This window comes from Epargyreus clarus, unplaced genomic scaffold (genome assembly GCF_041222505.1).
Source record: "Epargyreus clarus isolate Ecla_fem2 unplaced genomic scaffold, WU_Ecla_fem_2.2 ptg000015l, whole genome shotgun sequence".
Classification (NCBI taxonomy): domain Eukaryota; kingdom Metazoa; phylum Arthropoda; class Insecta; order Lepidoptera; family Hesperiidae; genus Epargyreus; species Epargyreus clarus.
Window position 1 is genome coordinate 11,948,753 of NW_027332223.1, and position 14,829 is coordinate 11,963,581.

At 36.5% G+C, this 14,829-nt stretch overlaps 4 protein-coding genes across 11 annotated transcripts in view; 2 read left to right on the plus strand and 2 right to left on the minus strand.

The window, feature by feature from the left end:
• The first annotated feature begins 32 nt into the window (after positions 1–32).
• LOC140748108 (uncharacterized protein C18orf19 homolog A) lies at positions 33–2,000 on the plus strand. Its single transcript, XM_073080828.1, has 3 exons — positions 33–545; positions 676–821; positions 1,606–2,000. Exons 1-3 carry the CDS (start codon positions 169–171, stop codon positions 1,842–1,844), a joined length of 762 nt encoding a protein of 253 aa, XP_072936929.1. The 5' UTR covers positions 33–168; the 3' UTR covers positions 1,845–2,000.
• jub (LIM domain-containing protein jub) lies at positions 1,934–8,002 on the minus strand. 2 transcript variants are annotated; one of them, XM_073080827.1, is made up of 7 exons: positions 7,852–8,002; positions 6,109–7,647; positions 5,472–5,641; positions 5,109–5,171; positions 4,778–4,943; positions 4,342–4,482; positions 1,934–3,980 (listed from the first exon to the last, which is right to left on the minus strand). In XM_073080827.1, the coding sequence occupies exons 2-7, from the start codon at positions 7,619–7,621 to the stop codon at positions 3,871–3,873; spliced, it is 2,163 nt and encodes a 720-aa protein (XP_072936928.1). In that variant the 5' UTR covers positions 7,622–7,647; positions 7,852–8,002; the 3' UTR covers positions 1,934–3,870. The 2 variants fall into 2 exon arrangements, with proteins under 2 accessions (XP_072936928.1, XP_072936927.1); XM_073080826.1 differs by lacking the exon at positions 7,852–8,002 and having other exon boundaries at positions 6,109–7,762.
• A 482-nt stretch (positions 8,003–8,484) lies between these two features.
• Positions 8,485–12,251, plus strand: RpII140 (RNA polymerase II subunit RpII140). The gene has a single exon (XM_073080837.1). It carries the CDS (start codon positions 8,650–8,652, stop codon positions 12,175–12,177), a length of 3,528 nt encoding a protein of 1,175 aa, XP_072936938.1. The 5' UTR covers positions 8,485–8,649; the 3' UTR covers positions 12,178–12,251.
• The window catches only part of Piezo (piezo type mechanosensitive ion channel component), a 67,331-nt gene continuing 64,747 nt past the window's right edge, over positions 12,246–14,829 (minus strand). For all 7 annotated transcript variants that reach the window (XM_073080833.1, XM_073080834.1, XM_073080832.1 and 4 more), the window contains 2 exons: positions 14,482–14,623; positions 12,246–14,161 (listed from right to left, as the gene is read on the minus strand). In XM_073080833.1, the coding sequence (XP_072936934.1) occupies positions 14,015–14,161; positions 14,482–14,623 (289 nt within the window). In that variant the 3' untranslated portion in view covers positions 12,246–14,014. The remainder of the gene's footprint in view (positions 14,162–14,481; positions 14,624–14,829) is intronic.

Sequence of the window (14,829 nt, forward strand, 5' to 3'; positions counted from 1 at the left end):
TACACTCTACAAAATATGAAAATACCATAAAATAAAGCAGACAACTGTCAAGTGTCAATGTCATTGTCAATCGAATTATACGAAAATATTTTTTAAAAACGTAGATTAATAAAAAAATGTTTAGAAGTTGATTAAATAATTTACCCAAATCATTTACCATCAAATATAATGGCTTTGACGTTTAGGTTTATATATCGAAATCAGTATAACCTCTACAACGTAACATCACCGGTGAAATGGAGTGTTAGACAAAATTGTCCAATAAGAATTTTAGTTAACCGAGTTTGCTACCAAAACAGTATAATCAATAGGCCGTTGGTCCAGACGTGCCCAACGAATAATTTAGGATCCTTGGTGAGGCCAGTAAGACAATGCTCGACACAAAGCAGCGATCCCGGAAAAGCTCCGCCAGGGCCGGAGCCGCAAAAGCCGGGGCTCATACAGAGGTTCAAGGAAATGTACCGGGACTACTGGTACGTGCTGCTCCCGGTACACGTGACCACATCAGCTATTTGGTTCGGCTCGTTTTACTACGTTGTACGAAGGTAAAGGGTGTCTTTAAGTGTTTAATAAATGCATAGTCATTTCTGTCACTTGCATGTTTCATATACATTCAAAATTCGGATTGTAAATGAATTATCGTTTCGGTAATTTAATGTTCTTTTTTTATTGCAGTGGTTTCGATGTCATTAGCTTACTGGAGTCCGTTGGAGTTGCAGAGAAGCTTTTGACACCACTAAGAGAATCAGGGGCTGGCTACTTTGCTCTAGCATTTGCTCTCTACAAATTAATCACACCACTGAGATATGCTGTCACTGTTGGTAAAGACTCAATTTATTAACACAATTTATATGTATAAAGTAGCTGACCCGGCAAATGTTGTGTTGCCATAATAAAAAAAATGTTAAGGATGAATAACCCTTATCACTTAGGAGTATGTAAAATAGATAGTAGCCGATTATCAGACCTACTGAATATGCATAAAAATTTTGGTAAAAATCGGTCAAGACATTTCGGAGCAGTATGGTAACTAAAATTGTGATATGAGAATTTTATATATAAGATACTGTATGACAACTAAGTATTCTACCCTATACCTGCCTAATAACGCTTGTGTTACACACTGTTGTGTTCCGGTTTGAAGGGGGTAGTAAACAAGACTTATCTAAGAAGTTTCAAATCAGTGTTCAGGGTTAGCAAGGCATCAGTGGCCCAACGTAGATAGGACTTGTTATATTATCTGGAGTTGATTACAGATTTCCAAGGATTGCAATTGCTTACCATCAGATGGATTACTTGCTTGTTTATTACTTCTTTATTATGAAAAAGCAAGTATAAGCTATAATTCTTTGGTATATGTAATAAAAACATCAGGAATGTATCAATATGGACACATGCCAGAAGTGAGACTATTACAAAATGATTGATGTGCATTCTATCATATTATACAATATCTATATCTAAAACCTAAATGTGGAAAGCCTTTTTGGAAAATCTTGCAACAATTCTACTAGCCATATTTATAGTGTCGACTTTACAAGTTGTGTGCGCAAATACAGAATATAAAAAATGTATGTTAAGGTGACTAAATTGTTAATCTTACAGGAGGAACAACTTATGCGATCAGGAGACTGACAGCTATAGGGTGGATTAAACCTGTGCCATCACGAGAGAGGATCAAGGAGATGTTGCAAGAAAAGAGGGACAACCTACAAGACAGATTTAATGAGAGCAAACAACACTACCAGACTCAAATGAAGGAAAAGCGCACCCAGGTCATGGACGAAATGAGGAGGTACAAAACTGAAATGCGCAACATCAAGGACAAAGTGAAGAAAATGTGACCCATTAGCTTTACTTTATTAGTTATTGCTAGATCACTTTCCATATGAAATAACGACCGAACTAACTACTGTGTGTAAATTAAAATATATTTATATTTTGAATAGTTTATTGTTTAAAAAGTATATAAATATAAAAAGTATTCCTTAACAAACTGATCTTTCGTTTACATTAACAATCAAAGATGAAACTAAACACATTTTTATCAAAATGTACAGATAAAACAATTCCTAAGATATTCCATTATTATTAAGTACCTACACAACAGGACAGCACAATTCTGGAATGTTTAAAATGGGGTTATATTTTTGTGACTACATTAATAAATAAGTTTAGCATATTAACAATGACTCAAGGTATCTGCCCACCATGCAGAACTAGACTTAATATAGATGGACACTATCATAATAATGGGGAATACCCCATGGGTACAATAGTATTCCAATATTAATAATCTTCTTCAAATAAAAAGAACTAAGACAAAACAATCTAGAATATTTTCCTATTTTGTTTGTAAACCGAATTTATTTATTTTTGTTACTTTTAAATATTAATATTCTGTGCCTTTTCTTTTGATATTGATAATTGTTTACGAAATACTATGGTATATAATACTATGGTTGATTAATATGGCTGGCTTATCAGTGAAAACTACTCATTTTTTTACAAGATACTCATCGTGGTATGCAAAAGTAGGCAGTCCTTTTACTCGACCAGGTGTGCTGTCACGTGCAGAAGTTATAATTAGTAAATGCATTATAATAAATTATTGTATTGTTTACATGTATACCAATACAACAAAAATATTTTTGTACCTCGAGTTTTATAGTATTAACGTATATTGCAACTTAGATACATCACAGATCATGCAACTTATATGTGATACAAATATGCAGGTGGTAACAGGTCTTTAATATTGTGTGCAAAAATGCAACCACAGTCACATCACATAATACGCAGTTGGCAATATTAGGTGCATTAAATCATGTCTGAACAATCATTCTTACAAACAAATGGAATTCATAGATATTGCATGAATGTTTAGGTCTGTGATGCACTTCATCCACATGCAATACACAATACCAATAAAGTACAGTACTACAAAGAACTCAACCTCAAATTACTACAAAACTTGTTCGAAAATTATTATAAATAGGTATTTGGCAGATTAACAAGCTTGCCAGCTTATCATATTGATATAAGCGATTAATTTGAGACCATTTTCGTTTGCCCTTCACTTTGAAAATTGTTGAGCAAGCAATCGACAAGATCCAAACGAAAATTTTCCCATTTACATTTCAATTCCATTAATATTATCTTGTGTGTACGAAAACTTCCATAGAAAATCATTATTATACTTAATCGAATACTAAAAAAAAGAATTTTTGTGACAATGTTTTAAAGAAAGGCAAGTTAAAAACAATATCATATGTATGGCAAATCAAACATGTATGCAACTTTGTCACATTCCTTTATGTGTGAATCTGTATTAACTTGTTATCACATACATTTTAAGCAAATATCCTCCGAAGTAGTCCAACATGAATCACAATTAATAGTTATAATAATATGCTTAATGTATATTTAATTATCCAATAACATCATTATCATCATGCACTACCCTCCACAACTACAAACATACATTCCTATATCATTATTAATATTTTTATCATTCATACTAAAACATTTTAAAGCAATTATAATAATTAGAATGATGTATAATTCATTCATGCAACAATACTTTCCTTACAATGCAATTATCCTATACTATCTTATGTTACATGTACTATTTTTTGAACATTTCAATGATGACTAATCATTATAATATATAAAAATCCATGCAGCAAAAAGCTTGTGCATGTTAATTATCAAATTTGAATATCAAAGCATTTCTAACACGTCAATAAATTTCTTGAGCCCACAGCCACAAAGGAAGAATATTTGTGAACTATCAATGACAATATAACAAAACCCATATGCCAACCCACTTATATTTCAATAACTAGTGACGTACTACATGTGTAAACTTTAACCCATGTACTGATAAGACGCCGGGGAAAGGTGCGGCGCCGGCGGCATGCCCGGGCCCGTGGCCGCGCCGATAGTCGACAAGTGGCACTCGCGACACATTAACCTGCCTGGAAACCATATAAGGAACATTTAATTTGATAAAAGCAATGCCTTCTGCACTAATTGACTATCTGAAGTTACAATGATAGTATATTATACAATCACACAGCAACACAGCATTTAGCACTATGCTTTGGATTTCTTGTGTCTTAGGTACCATGGACACACACAAATACAAATACACAAATTGGTACATAACAATGTCCTCAAATAGACATCTAAAACATCATCTATGTGTGCCCCAGATCAAACCTATGAACCTTCTGATTACTGGAATTAAATAAACAATTATTTTTAATTAGATGATCACATTTTATCAAGTATGACATAAATAGTGTAGCGTAAAAAGTATTGTAAAATTTAATTTACCAGCTAGGGGATAGCAGCGCTTGTCAGGTTCGTCAGTCAGCTGCATTCCACACACACAGCACATGTAGCAGTCCACATGGAAGTCTCGGTCCATGGAAACCACGCGCACTGTCTCATCTGTACCCTCCACAGGTGTTATCCCTGTAATAAGATACAACATTTGAAGAGTAAAACTAGTGAAATAGTTTTATTTCTGTAGAGAAATTACCAAAGAATATGCATATTTTTAAATGGTTAGAGTATAGTAAATTAGATAACCCAAAGAATTGCACAGTATGAAAAATGTTAATGTATTCTCAATCTGTAACATAGAAGAAAATCACTAGAAAATGCAGAAAACCAATGATGAAATTATACCTACTAATGGTGATGATTAAATGATAATAACACTGTTATTACCTGGACTTTTCTATTATTTAATATTATCGATTTTTACCTTTACCACAACTGGCACACTTAGGCGCAAACATGCGATGGTAGTCGTTGATGCAATAGATCTTATTGTCTACATCCACAGTGAACGGCACCCCATCCAGGCACTCATTGCAAATGCAGCATCGGAAGCAACCAGGATGATAAGATTTTCCCATAGCTTGCAATATCTGCAATGATTATATGAAAATGTATTAAATGTTATAGCATTTTAATATTTTTTTGTGTCTTATATTTTGTATTTACATCATATTCCTAAAATTACAGATGATTCAATTTCATTTATCTGTAATGATAAAAGAACTCAAAAGTTTAATCTGATAACATCTACTCACCATTTCCATGATCAGATGTCCACATATTGCACATTTTTCTGCAGTTTGTTGGAAGCCAGAATACTGTAGAGACAAACAGTTTGAACAATTATAAAACACAAATATGTTCAGTTTTACAAACTAGAGAATTATTAAAAAAAAAACAGCTCAATTGCTTAAAAATGCAGCGCAATGTCACTCAATGTCACTTCCACAGTTTAGACCAATTCAATGACACCTCATATATTAAAATCCGGACGGATTTTGGCTAGCTAGACAGCCATTTTCCCTGTAGGGTGTCCCAAAAAATGAGACATGCGTACATATTACAAACGCTCTAAAAACATAATTTCATAGACTGAGGTTGTGGTCTGATATACATACCAGGTAATCTTCTTCACAGTAAACTTTCCCATGAACATTGTAGAATGCCTTCCCACGCAGGGCGCGGCCACATGAACAGCAGATGAAGCAGTTTGTGTGGTAGAGGTTGCCCATGGCTTGGCAAGCCTGCCCTGCGCCCGTTACTCCAGCACCGCATGTATGGCATATTCCTAAAATGTGTACAGTAAATAATTTTCCATGAAACAATATTGTGTAATATGTAGTAGAATAGTCATAAAATATGAATAAGCATTACTGAGTGACACTATCAGTTTCTTTATCTATTATTTGAATGCATATCAGTAAATGGTTGCAATATAGAATGGACCCAATAGGGCTTCATTTGTAATTGAATTGTTCATTGGAACCCTTTTTTCATGAGATTGAAGTAGGAAATAAGCATGCAGTCTGCCCATAGACATTTCTAACCAACTCCATTATGAACAGGGAACCTAAAGCCATGTGTTTCTATTCTGGAGAACTAACATGGTTGAGTCATATTTAAGATAGAAGCAATTTGTATATAGTATTTTTTAACACTACTTTAAATTCTGAAACCATGTGTACTTTCCAATCTTTCTTATGATTTTATGTTTGTAATAAGACTAAATTATTTGGACAACTGAATTATATTTACCAAAGTATTCTCCTTCTTCATCCTGCCGTTCCATCTCCTCTTCTAGTTGCCTTGTTAGTTCCTCGATTTTCCTCTGAGCTTCACTTGGCCCTGGAGGCCGAGGAGGAGTGATGCTGTAGGGCAATAAGCTTTTGCCCCTACCACCTGATCCCCGTGAACCACCAGACACTTGAGACACAGAACTTGGAGTTGGACTAGGAGCTGGAGACTGTGCGGGGGAACACAAGGATGTTAAGCCCGACACCATATTTCTGGATGTTGTAGATTCAGATGCCACAGATACATTATCTCTAATGTCCTTGTTTGCTGCAGCTAGAGCTGAAGCTGAGGACCCCCCAGTCATACAGACATAATCGGAACCATTTGTATCATCCACTATCTGCATTCTGCTTACCGGTTTTGCACTGGCATTATAACCTCCATTAATCAAAGGCAGCTTTTCCTTACCAACTCCATTACCAATTGTTGGCTTTGGGTGAAAAAACTTGGGCACGGACGCTACCGAAGCTGGCACCTCAGTGGCAATGTTGGCTTTTGGTCTTTGAGCGCTAGGAGCTATAGATGCATATATAGCAGTTGAAGGTATTGTCACCACCTTGTCATCAAAACTCACTGAATTGTCATTCTTCAACAGAGCACTCACATCTGTATATTTTGGTGGAGCAGACTTCATCACAGTGTAATCACTACTTGGGTTTTCTTGAGCAGAGTGGTATGTTGGCAGGGTTGGGGTTTTCTCAACTTTAGCCTTCTCACTCAATAGCATTTGAGAGAAATTTTTGTTCAAACTTGAAATTGGTACTTGAGGTCCCGGCACAGAGCCCTGTTGAATAAAGTTGTGGTCCTGATTCACTTGTGCCTTGTATTCGATTTTCTTGTCTTTATCGGAGCACAGCATGTTTTCGTACACTGACGGGTTTATTTTAGGTTTGGCATTTACTGGCACTTGTGGCTGGGCCTTGCTGTAGCGCGTGTCGTAGTAGCCGTCGGAGGCGAGCGCGGGCGGCCCCTGCTGGTACAGCTGGTGGTAGTACGGCGGCTGCGGAGACCGCTGCTCGCCGTAGTAGTCTATATTTTCATACACAGGTGGTGGATACTGCGGGTTCGTGTTCCCCGGGATCTCGTACAAGTCCTCGGTTTGGTAACTGAGCGATCTCTGCGAGATGGAGTCGATAGACCGCGTAGGGCTCGCCGATAACGCTGCTGTGTTTATATCACGTTTATTGATTGACGCTATTGTTTCTACGCGCTTAGGAGTCGCGAACTTCGAGGCGGCTATCACATTTGATCGCTCGTAAAAGCTGTAGTCTTGACGATTGTTCGACGCTGGATTCTCTAACGTGAAGCTCTCGATTGCGCCGACGGGTCTCGATTTTCCTAAGCTCCCCACATTGGACGGCGCACCCCCGTGCGCCTGCTCAGTATCGTTTTCGTCTTTGTTAGATATTTTCAAATCTTGCAAGCCGATTATGCAGCGTTGCTCTTCGGAATTATTTCTTCTTGAAGAATCCATGTCTTTCTACAAAACTAGTGTGATAACTGAAGAAATTAAATCCACTTAAAAATACATAAATGATTCATAACAACTGTGCTGTGATTTGATGAGATCCTCAACAAAACATTATGTATTGTGTGTTGTGTGTACTGAACTCATGAACTGAATTGGACTGATAATTGAAGACGAAATAACGAAACAAAAAATATGAACATGTTATTTCACAATAATAAAAAATGTATACTCACAATACACAACCATTTAAATCTTTTAAATTTTCAAGAAATTTGTGAAATACATGGTTTATTTCTATTTCTTTTCTTGTTTAAATGAAGTCACACATTCGACAAAACTTTTTTGCTTAATTCTTTATGAATTTAATTATAAGTTATTTTATTATTTGCAACCTTAGATGACTCACATTAAACTCTAATTTCTTTGAATATGTATTGTGTTCAAATATTTAATCAACCGTATGAGTATTTCCTAAACGCCTTGTCTTCTTTATCGACAAAGAATAACTTTACCATAACATCACTACAGGTATTAATAATTTATTACTTATAAATTGTAGTCTATTGAATTGAATTATAAAAATAAACATTGGATTGTGCAAGGTAATTAGAACTGAAAAAAATATGCAAATCCCGCCATAAAATACGAATTAATACGAAAGAAAAAGTAGATACTATCTATTAGGGAAGACCCGAAAAAGATTCAATTTTCGATCCAATCGAGTATACCAGAATCATTGCTCAGTATCGATTAAAATATCAATATTATCCCAACAAGCGGTTGTTCGATTTATCGATATCTGATTCAGTACTCTATGAAGTGTGATTGTGACGTCTGTGATTACAAACTTTTGGTATATTTATTTATGCTCTGTGCCGTTTGTGCTATAAAAAGTAAAAACGCAGGTTACGCAGTTACGCTGCTCGTCGGTAAAAGTGTGAAAACTCGATGAATTTATAATTGTAATAGGACTACGCAATATATCTCATCAATTGAGATATTATATCTCTAAATTAATATAATAATCCATCATGTACGACACGGAAGATGACCAATATGAAGAAGAAGACGTGGAAGAAATTTCATCTGAACTATGGCAGGAAGCTTGTTGGATCGTCATCAACGCTTATTTTGATGAAAAGGGTCTAGTACGGCAACAGCTAGATAGTTTCGATGAATTTATACAGATGTCAGTTCAGCGCATCGTGGAAGATTCTCCTCCGATTGAACTCCAAGCCGAAGCTCAACATTCTTCCGGTGAAATTGAAACGCCACCGAAATATCATCTTAAATTTGACCAGATTTACCTGTCGAAGCCTACTCATTGGGAAAAAGACGGTGCGCCCTCTCCTATGATGCCGAATGAAGCTCGACTTCGAAACTTGACTTACTCGGCTCCTTTGTATGTCGATATAACCAAAACCATCGTGAAAGAATCCGAAGACCCTATTGAAACTCAACATCAAAAGACTTTTATTGGTAAAATTCCTATCATGCTTAGATCTACATACTGTCTTCTGAGTAATCTGAACGATCGTGATTTGACTGAACTGAACGAGTGTCCGCTAGACCCTGGCGGCTATTTTATTATCAACGGATCAGAAAAAGTTCTGATTGCGCAAGAAAAAATGGCTACTAATACTGTGTATGTATTCAGCATGAAAGATGGCAAATATGCCTATAAAACTGAGATTAGATCCTGCCTGGAACATAGCTCTCGGCCTACATCAACACTGTGGGTCAATATGATGGCCCGTGGAGGACAAAGTATTAAGAAATCTGCTATTGGGCAAAGAATTATTGCAATTGTACCGTACATTAAACAAGAAATACCAATTATGATTGTATTCCGAGCTCTCGGGTTCGTAGCAGACAGAGACATATTGGAGCATATTATTTATGATTTTGACGATCCTGAAATGATGGAAATGGTAAAACCGTCCCTTGATGAAGCTTTTGTCATCCAAGAGCAAACTGTTGCCCTCAACTTTATTGGGGCTCGTGGAGCACGTCCGGGAGTGACAAAGCAGGGACGTATAAAGTATGCAAGGGAAATCTTACAAAAGGAAATGTTGCCTCATGTTGGTGTCTCAGATTTTTGTGAAACTAAAAAAGCCTACTTCTTAGGCTACATGGTGCACAGACTGTTGTTAGCTGCACTTGGACGTCGTGAACTGGATGACAGAGATCATTATGGAAACAAAAGATTGGATTTAGCAGGACCTCTTTTGGCCTTCCTGTTCAGAGGATTATTCAAGAATTTGTTGAAAGAAGTAAGAATGTATGCTCAGAAATTTATTGACAGAGGAAAGGATTTCAATTTGGAATTGGCTATCAAGACCAAAATCATCACCGATGGTCTAAGATATTCACTGGCTACAGGAAATTGGGGTGATCAAAAGAAAGCTCATCAGGCAAGAGCTGGGGTATCACAGGTGTTAAACAGACTGACGTTTGCCTCCACATTGTCTCATTTGAGACGTGTGAATTCCCCCATTGGACGAGATGGTAAACTTGCTAAGCCTCGACAATTGCATAATACCCTATGGGGTATGATTTGCCCAGCTGAGACCCCAGAAGGAGCTGCTGTGGGCCTGGTGAAGAATCTGGCCTTAATGGCTTATATTTCTGTAGGAAGTCAACCATCTCCAATCCTTGAGTTCTTGGAAGAGTGGTCTATGGAAAATTTGGAAGAAATAGCACCATCTGCCATTGCTGATGCCACAAAAATATTTGTCAATGGTTGCTGGGTAGGAATTCACAGAGACCCAGAACAGTTGATGGCTACATTAAGGAAACTGAGACGTCAGATGGACATTATTGTATCAGAAGTAAGCATGATTCGTGATATAAGAGACAGAGAAATTAGAATTTACACTGATGCTGGAAGAATTTGCCGACCATTACTGATTGTCGAAAATGGCGCTTTATTGTTAAAGAAGAAGCATATAGACCAGTTAAAGGAAAGAGATTATAATAACTATGGGTGGCAAAACTTGGTTGCTAGTGGTGTGGTGGAGTACATTGACACATTGGAAGAAGAAACAGTAATGATTGCAATGAGTCCTGACGATCTTGCTCAAGCTAAAGAATATGCTTATTGTAGCACATATACACATTGTGAGATTCACCCAGCCATGATATTAGGTGTTTGTGCCTCTATTATTCCATTCCCTGATCATAACCAGAGTCCCCGTAACACTTACCAAAGTGCTATGGGTAAACAAGCCATGGGGGTCTACATTACCAACTTCCATGTAAGAATGGACACACTTGCACATGTATTGTACTATCCCCACAAGCCACTTGTCACAACACGATCTATGGAGTACTTGCGTTTCCGAGAGTTACCAGCGGGAATCAATTCCATTGTCGCTATCCTGTGTTACACTGGGTATAATCAAGAAGACAGTGTTATTTTGAACGCATCTGCTGTAGAAAGAGGATTCTTCAGATCGGTATTTTACCGGTCTTATAAAGATTCCGAATCAAAGAGAATTGGCGATCAAGAAGAACAATTTGAGAAACCTACTAGACAAACATGTCAGGGAATGCGAAATGCTCTGTATGACAAATTAGATGAGGATGGAATTATTGCGCCCGGTATAAGAGTGTCTGGCGACGATGTAGTCATTGGCAAGACTATAACATTGCCTGAAAATGACGACGAATTAGAAGGCACAACAAAGAGATTTACTAAGCGTGATGCTTCTACATTTTTACGTAACAGTGAAACTGGTATTGTCGATCAAGTCATGCTGACCTTAAACAGCGAAGGTTACAAGTTCTGCAAAATTCGTGTAAGATCTGTACGTATTCCTCAAATCGGCGACAAATTTGCGTCCCGGCACGGTCAAAAAGGAACGTGTGGAATTCAATACAGACAGGAAGACATGCCGTTCACGTGTGAAGGCCTCACCCCCGATATCATTATCAACCCTCACGCCATCCCATCTCGTATGACAATTGGTCACTTGATCGAGTGTATTCAAGGCAAAGTATCGTCGAATAAGGGTGAAATCGGTGATGCGACTCCCTTCAACGATGCCGTGAACGTGCAGAAAATCTCGTCTTTATTGCAAGAATATGGTTATCACCTTCGTGGAAATGAAGTGATGTATAACGGACATACAGGTCGCAAAATAAATGCCCAGGTATTCTTGGGACCGACTTATTATCAGCGTCTTAAGCACATGGTAGACGATAAAATCCATTCAAGAGCTAGAGGACCCGTTCAGATTCTAGTGCGACAGCCTATGGAGGGCAGAGCGAGGGATGGCGGTTTACGTTTCGGAGAGATGGAACGAGACTGTCAGATTGCTCATGGGGCGGCTCAGTTCCTAAGGGAGCGTCTGTTTGAAGTATCCGATCCCTATCGTATTCATGTTTGCAATTTCTGTGGACTGATAGCGATTGCCAATTTGCGTAACAATACATTCGAATGCAAGGGATGCAAGAACAAGACGCAGATATCCCAGGTTAGGCTGCCATATGCAGCCAAGCTTCTTTTCCAAGAACTGATGTCAATGAATATTGCGCCAAGGTTGATGGTGGTGTGAACTTGTAATTCACTTATATTACTTAATTTTTGTAATAAGGAAAATGCTTCAGAAATAAAATACAATAAAACATTTTATACAACTTTTATTATCACGAACCACAACATTAAATGCAGTTTAGATATAACAATTATAATATAAAATTGTACAAATGCAATAAATAATAACTCTTCACAGATTTGAGGTATGTTACTGATATTCTTCAAAATCAGTGGACTTGTAGTAAAATAGGAGTACAAATTCATTTAAACACTGGACGCATATAAAATAAGAATAATGTAAATTTTCAATTTCCATGATCTTTATACAGGATAATACACAATATTTAATTTAGGCACATCATATACATAGATACTCGGTGTCTAAGCGACTATACGACAAATGTAAGAAGCTTTATGCGTATACACACTAGCCACTAACACCGTACGTAGGACACTAGTATCCAAGTGTACAAGTCCCTTGTGATAAAAAATAATTTAATGATTTTTTCTGTAGTGTTATCAAAGAAAATGTAATCAGTACATGTTATTACACATCGCATAATTCGCTAAGGAAGGCTAGCATTTTCTATGAAGTCTAATCATGCTTATTTTAAGGTTGCAAATAACTGGCCCATGCAAATGTAGATACTTTATTAAGTATCTATAAATTAAACGTATAGAATATCGAATTTTTTTTCGAAATAAACGTTTAAGAATTTTATTGTGGGGATAAATCATGTCATGATTAAATAATATTGTGTTGAGGTTGATAACTTGAAAAGCATTAATATTGAGTAGGGTCAATACTTTTGTGCACAGAGGTTTATTTATGCCTTCCGTATTATGTACATAGGCAAATCCAATTATTATAGTATTAATTACGATTTAAATAAGCAGTATACACATTTAGCAAAAGACAAACATAATTTAATATACCCCATTTAAACGGCATTTAAGAAGCATTCATTCGTATAAAATAGATCTATTTTCAACAAACAGATATATGTATCTTTACACAAAATATATATATTTAAAATATTACGGTTCTAGCATCACTGAACTAAATTGTAGGTATATATTATATGTAACGATAGCCTCAAGAGTTGGTGGATAAAATTAAAATAAACATGAAATTTATTAGGAGTACAAAGCGAGCGTGAGTAAAAAATTACCACAAGTTTCTAATAAGCCTTGATTATAGGACAAAATGCTATATGAGATCCACGCGACCTACAAGAAGTGTCAAATTGTGATATTAAAAGACAAAACTAAACACTTAAATGTAATAGAGTGCGAAATACACATAATAATGATTTAAGAGAGCTTTCTATTTTATGAAATGAGGAATGAATAAGTAAAATATTAAGAAATACCGTCGGTAACAATGTATTTGTCACAATTAGTGCAAACCCATTGAAACAATGCTCAAGTCTTATACATAGCTAATAGCAGTTTATTATCTTCATTCAGACGGCTACGGTACTCCAATAGACTCCACACAATGAGGTATTTAGTGAAACATTTTATAATATATGCGAGAAATTCTTAAGCACCGCAGTTATTCTTATGTTACTTACCTACTTTACTGTACAACTTATGTACCTACCTAGCATGTTCGTTATTCTTCGCTATCTGCCGTTTACGTTATAAAAGTTCGTTGTGCTAAGTTTAAAGAGGAGAAATAGAATTTAATCTGTATCTAGTTTCGCTGACATTTAAATGTCAAATCCTACTTAATGGATATGGCAGTAAATTAATCACAATGACTATGAATAGCCCATAGCAGGGACAGGACATCATACTGTATAATCGATAAGTTTCTCGAAGCGAACTGTTAAACGATCGTATGAGTATGTTCAGCGCGGAGCCGGCAGCGCCCTTTGTTCCTGACTTTCCTCCTCCTTTGGCCGACTCCATTTTATCATAGTTTCTGGTGATCGGTAGAGGAAAACTAATTTCGCAAACAGGTCCTCTTCGAGTGCCAGCTCCAGTGCTTCACGAACCTGAACACAGAAAAAATATATGAGTGCTAGGATGTCCGGATAAAAAATCTACAGATAATACAATTAACTACTAAATAAAACTATTTATTAACAAAGTTAATTAATTTATTAATTTAATAATATAAATTAGTTAATTTAATAATGCAGTGAATATTAAAGTTCAGTAACAGATTAATTTATATGACTTTATGGAACTTTACAAATTCAAAAAAAAAATATTAGCAAATGCCTCATATTTTTTTCTTAGGAAAATCATGAAAGAAATTGAGAATCTCTTAGGATTCCAGCTAAACATAGTCTATTAGTGATGAACTAATTACCAAGTATATGTCGAGACAGAGCTGCAAGACGCGGTCGACATTGGGCAGGTCGTCGAACATGATCTTGGTGTAGATGCCGGAGAAGAAGCCGCGCAGCACGCGCGACGCCAGGAACACGAACGTCGTGTACAGCCCGATTATGCTGAGAGACACATAAAATTAAGCTTTCTTCAAAGGCAATGCATTTCTATACCGCTTTCTAGGTCATTATGTATCGCTAGGAATAAGCAAAAACAAAGTACCCTAGTAAATATAAAAAGGAGACCCTAGTTAATATTCTAGGTCCCCCACTTATTGAGATCAATTTAAGTTATTTAACTTTATAAGTAGCCACCCCAGATGAGTCTG